Source organism: Rana temporaria, chromosome 2, assembly GCF_905171775.1.
Source record: "Rana temporaria chromosome 2, aRanTem1.1, whole genome shotgun sequence".
NCBI lineage: Eukaryota > Metazoa > Chordata > Amphibia > Anura > Ranidae > Rana > Rana temporaria.
This window is the reverse complement of record NC_053490.1, coordinates 508441770-508462077: the sequence shown is the minus strand read 5'-3', so window position 1 is coordinate 508462077 and position 20308 is coordinate 508441770. Positions and strand designations below refer to the sequence as shown.

The 20308-nt window shown below is 44.7% G+C and overlaps 1 protein-coding gene across 1 annotated transcript in view; it reads right to left on the bottom strand.

The window, feature by feature from the left end:
• LOC120927933 (MORC family CW-type zinc finger protein 3-like) overlaps nucleotides 1-20308 on the bottom strand; it is a 51241-nt gene that overhangs the window by 17741 nt on the left and 13192 nt on the right. Inside the window, exons 2-3 of the mRNA XM_040338950.1 lie at nucleotides 18339-19060; nucleotides 11378-11502 (exon numbers count right to left, since the gene is read on the bottom strand). Of these exons, the coding sequence (XP_040194884.1) occupies nucleotides 11378-11502; nucleotides 18339-18854 (641 nt within the window). The 5' untranslated portion in view covers nucleotides 18855-19060. The remainder of the gene's footprint in view (nucleotides 1-11377; nucleotides 11503-18338; nucleotides 19061-20308) is intronic.

Below are 20308 nucleotides of genomic sequence, written 5' to 3'. Positions count from 1 at the left end.
TGGATCTAAGGTCCCCGAACCAGAGAGCCAAGAAAAGAAGGGGGGGGCCCCCAATAGGACTATCGCGGTACAGGTACAATAATGAAAATGGAGATATGAATATAAAAACAAAAGATACATTTTATTCAAACATTTTATTCAAACATAATAAAGACAAATGGTGATAACCAAATACAACACCACTACTTTATTCCTGAGGCTCTTATTTCATACCCCTATTAATAGTCGCTAACATTGGTGTCACCAATCAACCCTCATTAAAACGAATGTAGTTGAACTGGTTTGGGTGGTCAGATTGATACTTTTGAAAATATTGATAGAAATTATTATTTTTTTTTATCCCATTGTCAGGGACAATGAACCAGACAGAGACAGAAAATGCAGTTAAAAATCACACCTTTAATGTAATAGTAAAATAACACAAATCAGGAATGTAGTCAAAAACAGAAGCCAGGGTTAGGAAGTCAAAATGGGTAATCAGACGAGCCGCAATCAGAGAGCCAAGAATCATCGTACTCAGAAGTCAAAGATCAGGATCCAGAACAAACGTCAGCCAGGCAAAGTCAAACAGGAACACAGCAGAGAGACACACTGAATATGTTGACCAAGGCAAAGGCACCAAAGGAATGAGCACAGCAGTTTATGGCTGTAGGCTGGACTAATAAGGTAGGTAATGATAACCAGGTGATTCAATGTGGAAACAATGAGTGGCTCGTAATTATCAGAGAGCTGAGCACTGAGAAGAGAGCTGCTAATAGCCCAGCCCTGATACACATCCTTGGACGATGACCACTGGAACAATATTGAATTGATTTAGTTCAAGGGGACTATTGGTACTTCGGACAAGCCTATCCAATTTAAATTCACACACAAATTTTATTGAACCCTGGAAAGTCTACAAAAAAAGCTTAATAGTTGATGCTGCATGTCAAAGATGTTCTGTATCGCCTGGGGACATGTTCAACATGATTTGGACATGTAATCATGTTTCTACATTCTGGACTCAATTCTTTTTTTTTTTTTTTTTTAGAGACAGGTTTATGTTACTGTATAGGGGTCCCAAAACCCCAGAAGTTGGTCTACTGGGTCTACAGACACCTTTGAATCTTTGGCCAAAGACCTTATTTTGTCTAGTTGTGAGGGCTTACCTTGAGTGGAGTCCATTTTGCAGGTTTGTATGCTCACCCTTACAAATACACACAGCCCACAGTAATAAGGTAAGACACTACCTGGGCTGTGAGTCTGTGCACGGGGGCTTGATAGGGATTTACCAAGGATAGCCGAAGTATAGCTGTGGTCCAGGATTCCAGAGAGAGTCAGGTAACTACTGACGGAAAGTTCAGGGTTGCAGACAGGAACCAAAGACAAGTCCGGGGCACAAGCCGTGGGTCAAGGGCTGGAGAAGGCACGGAAAATCCGAAAGTACAGGCCGGGGTCAAAGGGCAGGAGACAGCAGCATTCCAGGGTACATAAGCCAAAGGGTCAGAAGCCGGGGTCAGTCTTGTAACTGAGCAGACGGGGTACACTGATGACAACCAGAGGAACACAGGAACCATTGGCACAATCAGAGAACAATGAACTGACACCTCCCTCATAGTGAGGCAGGGCTTTATACCCTGGTTGATTAGGAAACCTGCCTCAGCTGGACCAGGATAGACAAGTGCAGATTGTAGGGAGATCCAGAGACAGGCAATCAGCACATAGTTCAGAACCAGGCTCCGACGGACAGCAAGCAGAATATCAACTTGAGAAGTGGCTCAGAGGCAAAGACCTGGAGCAGCAATGGAGAGGTCCTGGGTTCAATCCCACCCAGAGCCACTTGGGGCGTGACCACGCCTCGCTGTCTGTTTGGCACAGTAGCGATCGTGACACTAGTACTGTTTTACACTAGGAAAATTATCATTCTATACTGGGAATTCCTCTCAGGTCTACTCAGTTGATGAGTCTAGTTGATGGTCTTTTATCCATATTTAAGATATTAAATATAGATTATATAACAGCAGATCTTGTTCTCAATAATTTTACAAAAATTCGCCAACTTTGGATGGATGCATTTGGTGATCTGATTTGGCAGACGACAATGGGAACGGGCATCCTTCAATTAGTAACCTCCTATAGGTCGAAATGTGCATTTCTTTGGTTTGTAGTAACTTTTGTCTCAGTAGTGTACAGCATTACGAGCTATATACTTTTCTTGAGTGACATGAGGGTGTGAAGGCTGGATTGTTAAAACAAATAATCAAACGATGTAGCGAAACTCTATAAAATTGTACTATATCCTTTATATGAAATACCCAAATTCCATTAAAATAAAGTCCATACAAATATTTCAAACTATCAATGTGAAATGTTGTACAATATCTTCTCGGGTCAAGTATCTATTGTACGATGCGTGCATTGCGTGTTGTAAACGAAAACGCTTTCTGCTACCCTATGGGCAGTCTTTGAGATCAGATGTCAAACATACTGGTTATCTTCACAGCATGCACCATTCAGGTATATATGGCATGTGAATATTAAAGAATAAGAACAATAGTGCTCTCTGTGTAAAATATTTACAGTAAAAACAATCACTAGTTAAAAGGGCTATGAAAATTGCATATAAACATAGACCGTACATATTCGATTTCACTACTCAACTCTCCCTCAAACAATATGGCTGCGGGATGACATCATGAGCATGACTCCACCCCCCCCCCCCTAAACCCATTACGTCCCCTTCAAAGGACTTCCTCAGTAATCTTTTAAATGCTAATAAACAGTTCAGAGAGCACTATTGGTCCTATTCTTTTATTTTCACATGCCATATATACCTGAATGGTGAATGCGGTGAGGATAACCAGTGTATTTGACATCTGATCTCAAAGTTTGCCCAGAGGGTGGCAGAAAGCGTATATTCACCTCATTATATCTTTAGAGGTAAAAAATTAACGTGAGCATTTAATTTACAGCAAGGGGTGTATGCAAGCATGACACAACAGATACATGACCCAGAGAAGATATTGTGCATAATTTTCAGGCTAGTGGTTTGAATTATTTATATGGACTTTATTTTATTATGGAATTTGGGTATTTTATTTGAAGGATATAGTGCAGGGGTGTCAAACTCAATTTCATCATTGGCCGCATCAGCATTATGATTGCCTTCAAAAGGGCCGTTTGTATCTGTAATATTAGATGTCCAGAGCATCCCCTCCCCTTTACATTAGATGTCAAGAGCCACCCCACTATCAGTTGAGTCCCCCACTCTCCCTTACATCACAGTGCACCCCCTTTCCTTAGACTGCTGCTGGGAAGAAGCTGCATGTATTGCTTAAAAGCAAAAAGTCCAGGGTCTAAAGTAGGAATGCAGGAGAGGTGCGAGGGCCACATGAAATGGCCTGGAGGGCCGGATTCGGCCAGCGGGCCTTGTGTTTGCCACCCCTGATATAGTGCAATTATGTAAAGTTGCGCTACAGCATTTGATTGTATATGTTTAGTTTCTGAGGGTGTAGTGGAATCACTCTTATGCCTCGTACAGACAATCGGAATTTCCGATGGAAAAAGGCGAATTTTTTTTTTATCAGATATTCCGACCGTGTGTATGCCCCATCGGACTTTATCCGTCGGAAATTCCAGCGGAGTTAGAAAGAGAACATGTTTTCTATCAGAAATTCCAATTCGTATGTATGGAACTCCGACGGAGAAAAAAACACGCATGCTCGGAAACAATTCAATGCATGCTCGGAATCATTGAACTTAATTTTTCTAGGCTCGTCGTAGTGTTGTACGTCACCGCGTTTTTGACGGTCGGAATTTGGTGTGTCCGTGTGTATGCAAGACAGCTTGAACGGAATTCCGTCGGAAAAACCAGTCGGAGTTTATTCCGACAGAAACTCCGATCGTGTGTACAGGGCATAACGGTGTTTTAGCTTGCAACTTATTTTTCACTGATTATATATGATTTTGATAGTTTGTGGCTGCGCTGATTGCATTTTAGTTTTTGAAGTCTGGGTTGTTATCTTATTAGCATAAACAAACACCTTAAAACATTTTTTTTTTTTTTTTTTAAATTCCAAATCTAAGTTTTGTTTTTACCAACCCTTTCAGTTTCAATCTGGGCCACCTCATTCCCTCCAGACCTTATAACATCTGCATGGGCTGCTATGCTTATAGTTAATCCCCCTGTTTTGTATTGTGATATGAGGAGGAAATGCAAGGGGACGCTTACAAATAAGCAGGTTTAAAACATCAAGATTAAGAGTCGGTTCCCACAGCAGCGGCACGACTTCGGGGGCGACACTGCAAGTCGTCCTGAGGACGACTTCAGAGGCGATTTGCAAAACGACTTCTGTAAAGAAGTCAATACAGGTCGCCCCGAGCCGCCCCCGAAGTCGTACAGGAACCTTTTTTTAAGTTAGAGCGACTTGCGTCGCTCCTATTAGAACGGTTCCATTGCATTGAATGGGACGCGACACGTCAGGCGGCTGAGCCACCTGTCGTGTCGACCCAGTGTGAACCGGGTCTTAGGCTCCATGCACACTGGAAGCTAAAAAAAGCTATAAAAAATGCCAGTAGCTTTGCAGGGAGCCTTTCAATGTTTTTTAGCGTTTTTGCAATAGCGTTTTTTTTTCAATGGATAAAAAAACGCTTAAAACCGCTGGCGTTTTTGAGCGTTTATTAGCATTTTGCGGTTTTCCCCGCCAAAAAACTGCATTTTGAACGAGATTTTCGGGCGTTCAGAAAAAAGCCCACAATCTCCACTGCTCATTAACGCTAAAAAACTTTCATGTGTGCATGGACACATAGACTAACATAGAGTGCAGTTTATGGGCTTTTAAAAAAAAAAAAAACACCTGAACGCCAATAAACTGCAGTTTATGAGCTTCAGTGTGCATGGAGCCTGATGCCGCATACACACGACTGTTTTTCGGGTTGTAAAAAATGACAAATTACATTTTTTGTCATTAAAAACGATCGTGTGTAGGCTCCAGAGCATTTTTCACGATGTAAAAAATGGGCAATAAAAATTTAGAACCTGCTCTAATTTTTCATGTTAAAAATGGTCGTGTGTGGGCTTTAACGACGTGAAAAAAACGTGCATGCTCAGAAGCAAGTTATGAGATGGGAGCGTTCGTTCTGGTAAAACTAGCGTTTGTAATGGAGATAGCACATTCATCACTCTGTAACAGACTAAAAAGCACAGAGACTGAAAAGCGCGAACCGTCTCTCACCAAACTTTTACTAACACGAAATCAGCAAAAGCAGCCCCAAGGGTGGTGCCATCTGAATGGAACTTCCCCTTTGTAGTGCCGTCGTACGTGTTGTACGTCACCGCGCTTTTCACGATCGCGTGTAGGCAAGGTCGGTTTAACTATAATCGGGTTGAAAAAAACATTGTTTTTTTCTAGACCATTAAAAACGGTTGTGTGTACGCGGCATTACTGTGGCTTCCAGTATTGTTTTTGTAAGAAAATGGTGGTGACTGGCTGATTTCAGGGAAAATCTAAAATGGAACACCATTAATCATGAATCCTTTTTCTCCTGGGCTCTTTTTTATAGCCACTCCTATGCAGGGAGAAAGCAATGCATGGTTATTGTGCTGCACTCCTCGTCTCTTTCTGCTTAGCTAACCATATCGGTTCTCTAAAGAAAACAATCCTTGAAGTGCCAATGAACCTTCACAAGTAACCTACTGGATTAGGAGCTTTCCTCTGCTCCTGCTCTCCCTTCTCATAATAAAGCAAAGTTAAAGATGAATTCCAGGCGTGGGCATGTTATACATGGTTGCACTTGGAGCAATGTGACTATGTATAGGACATACCTGGTCGATGTCTATGGAAATCACTGAAATAGACCCCGCTACTCCAGTGATCTCCACTTGCTTCCAGGCCCCGTACCCACCGTCGGACCTGATGCCTTGTGAATACAGGAGGCCGGCCGCTCAGTATGGGTACCATTCAGAGAATACTTAGCATTTTCTGAATTAATGCAAAGAGTTCTCTGATTGGACGAGATGGAGGAGTGATGGGGGGTGGGTGACATCACGATTTCAGCCTCGTCCAATTTAGAGAACATTTTAAATTCATGCAGAAAAGTGTCTGAATGGCACCCGTGTAGCGGTGTCTATTTTAGTGATTTCTAGCAGAATCAGCCAGGTATGGCGTATACAGTACATGGTTACATTGATCCAAGCTGCACCATGTAATAATGTGTAACATTCTGATGTCTTTAAATATTCTTTAAACTGGATGTAAACCCTCACATATACCCAGTGAAGTGAATAGCCTCAGATGATACACAGGGATGAAACAAATCTCCCTACATAAGTCTTACATGTATATCTGCTGTCTTCAGTGTTATATACTGTTTAGAAAGTGCACGCAATGTTAGAATCTTCTCTTCCTAATTCACCTGTGGGTGTGGAGTCTTGCCATACACTGTGAGACAGCTGTTTGGAGGAAAAGCACACACCCCTCCCCACATATAGGCAGATACTTGCAGAGCTGTGCTGTGAATAGACCAGTTCTCTGCTAATATATTCATAACACCCACCCTGACAATAAAATTCAGGCTGGTTTTATCACAGTTGACGGAAAACTTGTCAGAAGTTATCATGCTGAAAACAGAAGAACGGAGCAGGAGAAAGACACCAGACATAGGGCACAAGAAAACACTGCAGATAATCAGTATGTGCTCAGCTTAAATGTAATGAATCGGGTTTACATCCACTTTAAGGCCGGGTTCACACCTATGTGTTTTTTAGTGCTTGTTGCACAAACGCACTACAGTCCATTTTACATTCATATGGTACATATTCACATGTAGGCTTGTAACCCCAGGAAAGGGACTTTTGTAAATGCAAAACTGAACATTTTTGTTCAATAAACTTCAATGGAGAAGCTGCAGAAAAGCATGTAGTGCATTTTTTCCTGTCTGCCAAACAACAAATTGGCAAAAAAAAGAAAAAGAAAAAAGCAGCATATAAATTGAAAAACGCGTCAAAAACGTGTGCAAAAATTCAAATCGCACTAGCGTGAACCAGTCCTACCAGTTCACTCATCTGATCACAGATCGGAGTAAGGGCCCTTTCACACGGGCGGATCAGTAATGATCCCCTATGGGGGATCGGATGAACACGGACCGTATGTCCGTGTTCACCCGATCCGATCCGGCAGACGGAAGAAAAATAGGATTTTCTTCCATCCGCAAATGCGGATCTGTGCGGAGGTGGATGATTACGGGTGTCAGCGGATGGTCATCCGCTGACACCCGTAATCACATAGGGACCCATGTATATCCCGTTTTCATCCACAACGGACGGATGAAAATGCGGACATACGGTCCGCACGTGTGAAAGGGCCCTAAAGGGGTGGATCCCGGCCCTTTACTACGTCATCAGCTGTCAGTCAATGACAGCTGATTACATGATGTAAACAGAAGATCGGTAATCACCAAGCCTCTGAACCTTTGAAATGCTCCCGCCCTACTTTGAACAGACAGGTGCTGGTTCTGCACAAGTCTATGAAGAAAGAGAACATCCTGGACTGCCGCACTCTGTAGAAGACGTCTTTATTGTAGAATAAAATCCAATCCAAAGCAATACAGTCAGATCAAATGAAAACAGGGACAGGAGGCTTATCGGCCCCTTAAACAGAGAGTCATGGGTGCCTCATCTGTGCCCACCAGTGCCACCTATCAGTACTCACCAGTGCCCACAGTTTCACCTGTCAGTGCCACCTACCTTTGCCCAACAGTGCCACCTATTAATGCTCATCTGTGCCACTGGTCAATGCTGCCTATCAGTTTCACCTACCAGTGCCACCCATCAGTGATCATCAGTGCTGCCTTATCAGTGCCCATCACTGAAGCCTATCAGTGCCCATCAGTGCAGCCTCATCAGCGCACATCAATGAAGGAAAAAAATTATCTATTTCCAAAATTTTATAACAAACAATTTTTTTTAATACATTTTCGGCCTTGTTTTTTAAAAACCCAGCAGTGATTGAATACCACCAATTTGTGTGATTTTTTTTTTTAATAAAAATTTCATATGGGCACAGTGTTGCATGACCACGCAATTGTCATTCAAAGTGTGACAGTGCTGAAAATTGGTCTGGGCAATAAGGAGGTTTAAGTGCCCAGTAAGCAAGAAAAATTAAAACAAGAATGGTTTTAGGTAAATTTTATTTCTTTTTTAAGATGATATTTAATTTTTTTTATTATTTATATAAAGCCTTCTTTTTTTTTTGTTATGAATCAACATACAACACAAGAGGCACTCATGATGCAGGGCTCACACAACATTTTGGGTTTCCTAAAGAGAGGGAGAGAGGAAGGAGAGAGAGGGAGGGAGGAAGGAGAGAGAGAGAGAGAGAGAGAGAGAGAGAGAGAGAGAGAGAGGGAAGATAAAGAAGAGAGGGAAGAGAGAGAAGAGAGGAGAGAGAGAAGAGAGAGAAGAAGAGAGAGAGAGAGAAGAAGAGGGGGAGAGAGAGAGAGAGAGAGAAGAGAGAGAGAGAGCGCGCAGCAGGCTGTTTCCTTTCACACTGTATCTCTCTGATCCAAACTGCTGATGAAAACTAGAGAGAGGAGTGGGGGAGGGGGAAGAAGAGGGGGTGGGGGAGGGGGATGAGGAGGGGGATGAGTCACCGCTCTGACTCATTCAGCTGTGTGTTTTATTTCAGCAACAGCTCAGTAAACAACAGGCTTATTCAGGAAGACCGATAAGGATAGCCTGGCAATCCTATCAGAGGGAGTCTAGAGTGCCACCTGATGGCTGAAAATGATAATACAAAATATTCTCAGGCAACAAGTTAATTTTCCAGAATTAAATAAGAACCATTTTTTTTAATATTATAAAAAAAAATGGTTCTTATTTAATTCTGGAAAATTAAATTGTATATAATATTAATATATTTATATAATTATATTACTATTATATAACATAATATTCCCCCCCCCCCCCCATAAATATTTGAAGTCATGGTATATAATTTCATGTTGTTGGCAGTCTCCCAACCATGTCCTTGGGGCTAATGTTGAGAATAGGAGTATAAACCCATATAGCCGGATTCAGAAAGAGTTAAGCTGGCGTATCAGTAGATATGCCGTCGTATCTTTAAGGCCCCGTACACACGAGAGGTAAAGTTGGACAAAAAGTTGGACTAGCCAATGTTAAGTATGGACGTCGTTCCCGCGTTGATTTTTGAAATGTTTACGTTGTTTGCGTAAGTCGTCCGTGAATGGGGCTGGACGTAATTTACGTTCACGTCGAAACCAATACGTCCTTGCGGCGTACTTTGGAGCAATGCACACTGGGATATGTCCACGGACGGCGCATGCGCCGTTCGTAAAAACGTCAATCACGTCGGGTCACGAGTCATTAACATAAAACACGCCCCCCTGTTCCTCATTTGAATTAAGCGCCCTTACGCCGGCCCATTTATGCTACGCCGACGTAACTTAGGAGGCAAGTGCTTTGTGAATACAACACTTGCCTCTCTAACTTACGGCGGCTTAGCGTATATGCCATACACGTAGGCGCTACGCCTGCCTAACATTGCGCCCGCCTACGTGAATCTGGCTAATAGTAGAGTAGAAGCAGCTCCTTATAGCCTCCAATACACAGGCCATATAATCTAGAGGTAAATCTGTGTCCCCCAACTAACTTACAAAAAAAAAAAATGTTGGCTTCCAAAAATATTTTCCAATTTTGTTTATTTCTCACAATGGAAGGCCGGCTACCAGATAAGCCAATGGGTATCTATTTCAATACCGGGCATTTTCACCCCCTTCCTGCCCAGGCCAATTTTCAGCTTTCAATGCTGTAACATTTTGAATGACAATTGCGCGGTCATGCAACACTGTAACCATATGAAATTTTAAACATTTTTTCCCCCACAAATAGAGCTTTCTTTTAGTGGTATTTGATCACCTCTGGGGTTTTTATTTTGAGTTGGCAACCCTAGTCGGGACCCCCTCGGGGGTCGAATGATGATTTGCCAGGGGTCACCAAATCCTGGGCTGTTCCTGAAGCCTGCACCGCTCTCCCAGCCTTTTTCCGGCCACCCAGCAGGGCTGTCCCTGGAGCATGTGACCGCCCACTCAGCCTCTTCCCAGCTGCCCACTCAGTTCATGGCATGGCTGGGGGGCAGAGACTAGAGGTCAGCTGACTGGTGAGGAATGTGAAGTGGGAGGGGCTGGAGAAGACCCTATCTCCTGATTTCGGCATAGGTGTCACTGCTACGAGACACCACAAAGTCGGAGACACACTGGGCTGGATTCAGATAGATTAGCGGATCTTTAGATCCGCGTAATCTATCTGATTTACCATCCTCCGGCGCAAATTTGAGAGGCTAGTGCAGTATTCAGAAAGCACTTACCTCGAAACTTGCGCCAGCGGATCGTAAATCCCCCGGCTAGGGGGAGTGTAGTATTTAAATCAGGCGCGTCCCCGCGCCGATTTAAATGCGCACACGCCATCCGCAAATTTTCCCGGCGTGCATTGCTCCCAATGACGTCGCTAGGACGTCATTGGTTTCGGCGTGAACGTAATTTACGTCCATCCGTATTCGCGACCGACTTACGCAAACGACGTAAAAATTCAAAACTTGGCGCGGGAAAGACGGCCATACGTAACATTGGATACGCCGCATATAGCAGGGGTAACTATCCGCCAGAAAAAGCAAACGACGTAAAAAAAAAAAGCGACGGGCGGGCGTTCGTTTCTGAATCGGCGGATCTCCTCATTTGCATATTCGTTGCGTATACAAATGGAAGCGCCACCTAGCGGCTGGAGATTGCAGCCTAAGATCCGACGGTGTAAGTCACTTACACTTATGAATCAGTCGCATAGATCCGACCGTCGGATCTCAGAGATACGACGGCGTATCAGGAGATACGCCGCCGTATCTCTATCTGAATGTCCTGCACTGAGTAACACTACCTGTGATTATAGTTGCCGTTAAAAGTCCCCACTACAGTTCTCAGATCAGCAAATCACCTTGATCAAGAGCACCTAAGTTGACTGATCAGGACAACCCCCCCCCCCCACTGCCACCCATCCCATTCCCTCCACCCCCCACCAGTACTGCCACTCATCCCAACTCCCTGCCAGCACTGCCACTTATCCCATCCCCCCCCCCCCACCAAGGAGTAAGAGAAAAGGAATAAAAAATGAGAATACATGGAAGGGAGAGGAAAAGAGGGCGGGAGGAACAAAGAAAAAGGGATAGAAAGTGGAAGGGACTCAGGGAGCGCTAAATGCCTTGGGCGCTGACAACCCACGCTACAAAAATAATATTACTGTTAGGGATCCCCACAACCTGGGAAATTTGATGAAGGGGTCACGGCACTAGAAGGTTGAGAACCACTGCTCTATACAAAGAGCTGGGAATACCTTTCATCTCTTGATGTGCTGGCTGAGGCCGTGTTCTGCGTTTCCTTTCTTAGCTGTTCCACTTCATTCCTAAATTGCCTCATTTCAGAATCCATTTGTGACATCTGTTGCTTTAGCTGCTCGACCTGTGACAATCACATAGAGTAAAACAGACATGAAACCCCCCCAGAAAGTGATCTAGATATACCCCCCCCCCCCCAAAAAAAATATGAAATGCATGTGATTTTTAGCTCAAAACTAAAAAAAAATCCCCCCCCTGCACTAACAAAAATTACATATGCATCAAATTCTTATAGCCTCCAATATTGCTGTTGTACACTGTTATGTGTTCCCATATTCACCTTAAATGTGAAGAGCCTTGTACACACGGTCGGATTTTCTGCGGACAAAGCATAGGACTTTTGTCCGAAAGGCGTTGGCCAGGAACTTGTATTGCCATACAAACGGCAAAGAATTGTCGGCCAACAAACACGACACTACGTGTTTTTTCAGCTCTTTAGCGCCACCCTTTGGGCAACTTCTGCTAATGTTGTGTTATGGTGAGCATTGCTTCTAAACATGCATGTTTGTACTTTGGAGTTTTGTCTGATGGACTTGTGAATTGTTAGCAGACAATTTAAAAGCATGGTAATCAACATTTGTTGGCGTAAAATCGGACAACAATTGTCCGATGGAGTGTACAAACGGTCGGATTTTCCGATAACAGCCTGTCATCACACAATTCCAGTCGGATAATCCGATCGTGTGTATGAGGCTTTACATTTAAAAGTACAGCACAATTATTATCAATCAAATGATATATACCGTATTTATTGGGGTATAGCGCGCTCCCGCGTATAGCGCGCACCCCTAAAGTTGCCCGAACTTCCTGTGGGAAAATTTTTTTTTGTACTTACAGTTTTGGTGTCTTGCGCGGCATCCATCGGCGGCCTCGTCGGGTCCGGCGTCCGTCTGCGGCTTCGGGTGTCCTCTTCGTCGGGTCCGGCGTCCTTCCCGCGCCGAGTTTGAATACTGCGCCGACATATACAGAGCGCAGTACACTCGTGTATGGTCGGGCAGGCTCGGCTATTCTCGCGCTGACGTCCTGTACGTCAGCGCGAGAGGAATCGAGACTGCCCGATTATACACGAGTGTACTGCGCTCGGTATATGTCGGCGCAGTATTCAAACTCGGTGCGGGAAAGCGGGTATCAGCGTATATCGCGCACCCACGATTTTGCCCTGATTTTCAGGGCAAGAAAGTGCGCGGTATACGCCGATAAATACGGTACTAGAAATTTATAGATTTCATTCATATTTATTCAAAATGTAAAGACTTAAAGGGGTTGTAAACCCTCAAGGTTTTTCACCTTAATGAATTCTATACATTAAGGTGAAAAACCTTCTGCAGTGCAGCAACCCCCCAGAGCCCCCCTTTTACTCCAGCGACGAGCAAAGCAGCTCCAGCCGCTGTCTCGTGTCCTCATTGTATAGATTGATAGCAGCAGGAGCCATTAGCTCCTGCTGCTGTCAATCAAATCCAGTGACACGGGAGTCAGTGGGCGGGACCGAGTCCTGCTGTCAAAAGACACAGCAGCAGGACTCTGGAGCGCGCCCGCACAGGAGCTCCCAGGGAAAGTGTCTCTCCTTGGGGGCACCCGAGAAGAGGAGGAGCCAGGAGCACTGTTGGGGGACCCCAGAAGAGCAGGATCGGGGCCACTCTCTGCAAAACTCTTGCACAGAGGAGGTTAGTATAACATGTTTGTTGTTTTAAAAAAAAAGGAACCTTTACAACCCCTTTAACTCCAGCTCTGCTACATACAGTACCCTCTGCAGGGCTACTGGCAGGGTAAACTGCACTGAAGGATGTGGAAGCCTTTCCAGAGCAAAATCTTGACGCCAGAATATACAGCGTCTTGGTTGGGAGGATCATGGCATGTCAGTCAAAGGATTTGGGTGCAGAGGAACCTGGAGAGCCATCCATTGTTCTTTCGGGGTGGGTTGGTTCCCAAGATCCTGATATTCACATGTATCAGACAGGTAAGCATGGTCTAATGTGTGTGAAGGTCAGCATCTTGCATGCAGAAACCAGGGGTGAGTAGGATATTCTACACGGCACATGATCTCTTTTTCTCATCACTGAAAGCTTCGGTCTGTTTACCTTTCCTTTAATTACTACTTGTAGGTTTTAGGCTGGGTTCACACTTATGCAAATTGGATGTGGGATTATCCGCATCCAATTCGCATGACAGGAGAGCGTGACCGGCTCTCAATGGAGCTGGTTTACACACCTCTGGGGCGGCCGCGATCCGCATTTGGAAATTGTCCTGTGCGTCTTTGGTTCTGATTCAGGTGCAAATTGAGGCAAAAATTTGGACCTGATTCGCACCTGAATCTGTGAACAGGGATGCACCGGACCCCCTGCTGTGAGCCGGGGCATGTGTGAACCCAGTTTTAGGGAATCCCTGCTAATAATTATAACATCTACTTCACACTATACATTAGTGTGAACAGTCATTTATAGATATAAGTGTTTATAAAAAGTTATGGAATGTAGGATACTTTGTGTGTTTGAAACTTAAGCGGGGGTTCACCCAAAAATACATTTTTAACATTACATTCAGCCGAGTTGTTCTAATGACAATCGGCTGTTTTTTTTCCCGTACATACCTTATTTTCACCGCCGCTTCCGGGTATGTCTTCTACGGGACTGGGCGTTCCTATCTGATTGACAGGCTTCCGACCGTCGCATACAGCGCATCACTAGTTGCCTGCGCATCGACGTTCAGCTTCTTTCGGCAACTCGTGACGCGTAGTATGCGATGGTCGGAATCCTGTCAATCCTTTAGTAAAAGTGATATTAAAATCTTTTTTTTTTTTAAATAACAAACATGTTAAACTTACCTGCTCTGTGCCGTGGTTTTGCACAGAACAGCCCCGATCCTCCCGTTCTTGGGTCTCTCGCCGGCGCTCCTGGCCTCGCCCTTCTGTCGAGTGCCCCCAGAGCAAGCAGCTTGCAATATTGGCACCCCAGCAGGCTTGCTCAAGAGCCACGGCTCTGCGTGTCAATTCACACAGGGCTGTGGTTCGGCCCTCTCTCTCTCCTTAATGGCTCCCGTTGCTGTCTCAGCCAATGAGGAGGAAGAGTACCCCAAGAGGCGGGGCTATTGTCTCATCAGGGGAGTATTAGGGAGGCCTGCTGCCTAGACAAATCTTTTTTACCTTCATGCATAGAATGCATGAAGGTAAAAAACCTTGAGACGTTAGAATCACTTTAAGGCCCTTTTCACACTACAAAATAAATCCGTTTTAATAATCCGTTTTAAAATCCGTCAGATAATGTTAAAAAACGGAAGTTATACGTCCTTTATAAAATATCATTAAAGTCTATGGGATTTTTTTATGTTCCGTAAAGATCCGTAATAGTCCGTTATAACATACGGACGTTAGTTATAACGGAATATGTGACGGGTCTTGCACTATTTTTTGTAAATTGTTTGTCCGTTGCAAGTAACGGATATATTAACGTCCGTTATATTTTAACATTGAAGTCTATGGCACATGGACGTTAGTAAATGTCTCCGTAAATGTCCGTTATGTTAACGGACGTTAATTTTACTGAGCATGGATATTCAGGGGAACCCCGCCGTCAATTTAAAACAAAAATGACGTGCGGTTCCCGGTAAATATCCATAACCAGACCCTTCAGGTCTGGTATGGATATTCAGGGGAACCCCGCCGTCAATTTAAAACAAAAATGACGTGCGGTTCCCCCTAAATATCCATAACCAGACCCATTATCCGAGCACGTTGACCTGGCCGGCCGCAGAAAAGAGGGGGGGACAGAGTGCGGCCCCCCCTCTCTCCTGAACCTCACCAGGCCACATGCCCTCAACATGGGGAGGATGTCCCCATGTTGATGGGGACAAGGGTCTCATCCCCACAACCCTTGCCCGGTGGTTGTGGGGGTATGCGGGCGGGAGGTTTATCAGAATCTGGAAGACCCCTTTAACAAAGGGGACCCCCAGATCCTGACCCCCCCCCCTGTGTGAAATGGTAATGGGGTACACTGTACCTCTACCATTTCACGAAGGAAGTAAAAAGTATTGTAAAAAAAACACACTGACACAAAAGAATAAAGTCCTTTATTTATTAAAAAAAATAAAATAAAAAACTCCAGCGCTGAAAAATCCACTCGTTCCCGGCTTCCTGCGTTGTCCTGATCCTGCGACGGGTGCGGGTGATCTCCCGCGATGTGAAGATCCATCCATCCGGCGCAGCAGCATCCCGGACCTCCTCTCACCGCTGGGCACAGCCCAGCGAATGAGCGGCTGAAGCAGTGACATTTCTTATATAGAGGAGGCAGAGCCACCCGTCACGTGACCCTGCCCCCTCTGACGTACCTCTGCTACGTCACTGGGGAAGACCAAGAAGAGGAAAGACCTTTCTCTTCTTGGTCTTCCCCAGTGATGTAGCAGAGGTACGTCAGAGGGGGCAGGGTCACGTGACGGGTGGCTCTGCCTCCTCTATATAAGAAATGTCACTGCTTCAGCCGCTCATTCGCTGGGCTGTGCCCAGCGGTGAGAGGAGGTCCGGGATGCTGCTGCGCTGGATGGATGGATCTTCACATCGCGGGAGATCACCCGCACCCGTCGCAGGATCAGGACAACGCAGGAAGCCGGGAACGAGTGGATTTTTCAGCGCTGGAGTTTTTTTTTTTTTTTTTAATAAAGGACTTTATTCTTTTGTGTCAGTGTGTTTTTTTTACAATACTTTTTACTTCCTTCGTGAAATGGTAGAGGTACAGTGTACCCCATTACCATTTCACACAGGGGGGGGGGGGTCAGGATCTGGGGGTCCCCTTTGTTAAAGGGGTCTTCCAGATTCTGATAAACCTCCCGCCCGCATACCCCCACAACCACCGGGCAAGGGTTGTGGGGATGAGACCCTTGTCCCCATCAACATGGGGACATCTTCCCCATGTTGAGGGCATGTGGCCTGGTGCGGTTCAGGAGAGAGGGGGGGCCGCACTCTGTCCCCCCCTCTTTTCTGCGGCCGGCCAGGTCAACGTGCTCGGATAATGGGTCTGGTTATGGATATTTAGGGGGAACCGCACGTCACTTTTGTTTTAAATTGACGGCGGGGTTCCCCTGAATATCCATACCAGACCTGAAGGGTCTGGTTATGGATATTTACCGGGAACCGCACGTCATTTTTGTTTTAAATTGACGGCGGGGTTCCCCTGAATATCCATACGACTTCTGGAGCTGGACTTCAAGAAAGGGTGAAATGTTTTTTATTAACGGACGTTAGAAAGGAATGATATAACGGATGTATACGGATATATACGGATAAACATTATCCGTTTTCAATAAAGGAAGAATGGTAAAATATTTATCCGTATGTATCCGTTATTAAATCCGTTAATAAACGTCCGTTAATAGGTGTAATACGGATATTATAAAACGGACATACAATCCATAGTGTGAAAGAAGCCTTAGACTCTGTGTCAGGTTACACCTTTGTGTCTGTAATCCTGGACACCAAGTGCAACAGACCATACACCAATTAATCTGATTGTATAATCTCCTTTAGATCTACGTTGTATAAGGGCTTGCATGGTTTGATACTAACTAAAAGGATTGTGTAGGTTTGCCTTCATATTACATTGTGCAATCAAATTGTATAGTATATGTCCAGCTGAAGACAGATTTATTATTGAAGAAGAGACAGATTTCCACTAAGTACAGACGCAAAATAAATAAGTGGTCAGGGTCTGGTTTCATTTAGCCACAGTCACAACAAACTGAGAAATGTATGACTCAGGCTGTAACCTTGTATCAAATCTGTGTCATCACACATCTTGCCGCTCCTTTTTAGCTTTGCATTATCATGCAACAGAATTGGTAAATGTTTCTCAGTGCTATTCATTGGCTCACATTGGCAGTTAGTGGAATATTGCGCCCACATGCATTGATGGTCAGGGAAAAAGTGCACCACAAAGCTCCTTTCACACGGGTGCCTTCTGATTTGTTCAGCAAGGAATCTTTCTGCTGATGCCCTGCTAGTCTAAGCAGAGCCACATCCGCAGTTTCTGTAGAGCGGATACAGACAGAGCCCGTTCAGCTGTTATGGGTGGCCAGGTGTAAATGGAAAGTAGAGTCCATCTACAACCGACAACCTCCGATCCAATCTGTCTACAGGAGGCAAACAAATCCCCTTCTGTTTGTTTTTAGAGGACCAGATCGGAGGTAGGCCATCAGTCCATAGGGCTGAATGGACCATTCGATCAGGTCCTCCTGAAAAACTGACAGTTGGACCTAAAAGGAACGGTCGGGTGAAAGGGGCCTCATATTAATGCAGGGATCTCCAAACTACAGCCCTCCAGCTGTTGCGGAACTACACATCCCACGAGGCATTGTAAAACTCTGACATTCACAGACATGATGGGAATTGTAGTTCCTGAACAACTGGAGGGCCATAGTTTGGAGACCTCTGCATGAGTAAAAAGCCTCCACTAGTGGTGAGTGAAGAAGGGCCTCTTAGATTGGTCCTCAGTCTGAAAAGGATCCTTTTACATTGGTGGTCAGTGGGAAAAATATCCCCTTATATTGTTGGTCAATGGGAAGAACCCCCATTTTACTGGAAAGAATGTTTCTAATAGATATCTAAAGGATTATAAATGTTAGGGGTTGCTTAACTAAGACTATGTGCATTTTTTAAGAAACCACTAGCCACCCTTGGAGGAACCCTAGGATTCTGTGCAACTCTGGTCGAGAAAGGATGATCTATCAGGGGTCTCCAAACTATGGCTCTCCAGCTGTTCAAGAACTGCAATTCCCACCATGCCTAGTCATATCTGTGAATGTCACAGTTTTTTCATGGGACGTGTAGTTCCGCAACAGCTGGAGGGCCGTAGTTTAAAGATCCCTGACTTACAGTATATAAGCATTTCCATCAACAACATCCAAACAGTAATATACCTCAGACTTATACTGATCCCTTTCAGTACAACAAGCTGCAAGCTGGCAGTATATTTTATCCACCTCTCTCCTGCTGTCGACGTCGGCCTCTTTTGTCTGTGTGGCACTTGGCTCAGATTTCAGTTTCTGAAGTGTTTTGCACTGAACTTTCCACTTGTGGATCTCTTTCAGGGCCTGTTCGTACTTGGACATCAACCGCTTGTTCAAATTTTGTGTAGTCACTGCAATGAGATCTGTCTGGATACAAGCTTGGGAAATCTCTTTCTTTTCTTGTTGGGCTAATAATACAGCCAATTTATCCTTTAGATGTTTTACCTTAATGCTCAGCATTTTACAGCAGTTACAGTCAAAATCTTTGCCAGTGTCCATAGCATGTTGAGTAATACGGCGGTCTAATTGGTGAAGGGGCTCGTTTTGTGTAAAGAGTGCAATGCAGTAGGTGTGATCAATATTGAAACCTTCTTGTTTCTCATTTGATACCATTCTGTACACTGGTGGGGTAGGAGCTTCAGCCATGGTGTCTGTGTTTAGCCGTTCAGAAAGATCAGGACTGTCTTAGGGTCTGAAATTATCAGTATTGGGTTTTGACATGCCGTCTTCTTCAATGACCAAAGTAAGCATCTGCACAACCAAAATCGCCATTGGCAATAGTTTCCGATAAAGTCACATGAGGCTCTTCAACACAGGTTGGAAGGAGTTCGCAAGTAGTTGGACATTTTTGCCTGTAGATACAAGAGGTGACAGCAAACTTTAGTTCATCAAAGGCAGAGGTCTCCAAACTTTAAAGTACAAGGGGCCACATTGTGTATTTTACAATTATTTGCAGGCCAAAAAAAATCTAACCAAATAAACTTGAGCCTACCGAAGTCCCCTCTTACATCAGAGACCTCATCAGTGGCCCCCATTACATCAGAGTCCCAGTCAAAGTCCCCCCTACCAGGGGAGTTATGTCCCCTAATGGACTCTAAGAAAAGGACTTTTTTAACAGATATATTTATTAGACTATCGAGGTTATTCCTAACTCCTATATGTGGGGCAGCTTCCGACACAAACTGTCGTGGCAGGTGCTGAAGAACCCCACTGATTTGGGGGGAGCGGCACTGCCCGACTTTAACTTATACTATTTGGCTGCACAGCTACCGTGTTTCCCCGAAAATACACCCTACCCCGAAAATAAGCCCTACCTGGATTATCGGGGTGGGCTGCAATATAAGCCCTACCCCGATAATAAGACCTAGTAAATCGCTGGAAAAAAAAAACTTTTTAAAATGCTGGCTAAAGGTCTCTGTTTGCTGCGGTATATGTAAAACAAAGTATGCACCCACCGCTGCCCCGCCGGAGGTCCTCTTCTCTCCCCCCGGCTGATGTCTGCTGCTGCTTCCTCTTGTGCGCGCATCAGCCGGGGATCGCGGCTATTCTCTTCCCTCCCCTCCTCCCTCCAGATGCCGTCTTCAGAGTATTGACGTCAGCGGCAATCTCGGCTCTTCTTTCTCCTCCTCTCCTCCCGCTGACGTCTGCGCCCCCCTCTCTTTTCACTGCACGGAGCGGGCTGACGTCACCAAAGCCGAACTCCTCATCACCTCAGATCTCAGTGCAGAAAAAAAACAGGTACCGTACCCCATACTTGTAACGGTATACCAGTATAAAACTGAACCTCAGACCACAATATGACACAGTACCAAAAATAATGATCTAAAAAACGGAGACTCCTGACTTCATATAGGGGGGGGGTACCTGAGGGGAAGACAGAGGACATTTTCAGATTTTAACAGAAAATAGAGAGGGATAAATGACACAGCACAAACACGGTGTTGTTTATCATGCTTTAAAGGAACAGGATTTTTATTAAAGCAACAACCAGCCAGACAGACTTGCTGTAAATGAGAGATTAGGACCAATGGTTCAAAAGGAAAATGAAGATGACTGTACCGGTATTTGAAAAATGTTTGTTTAAATGTTGTTCAATGTAC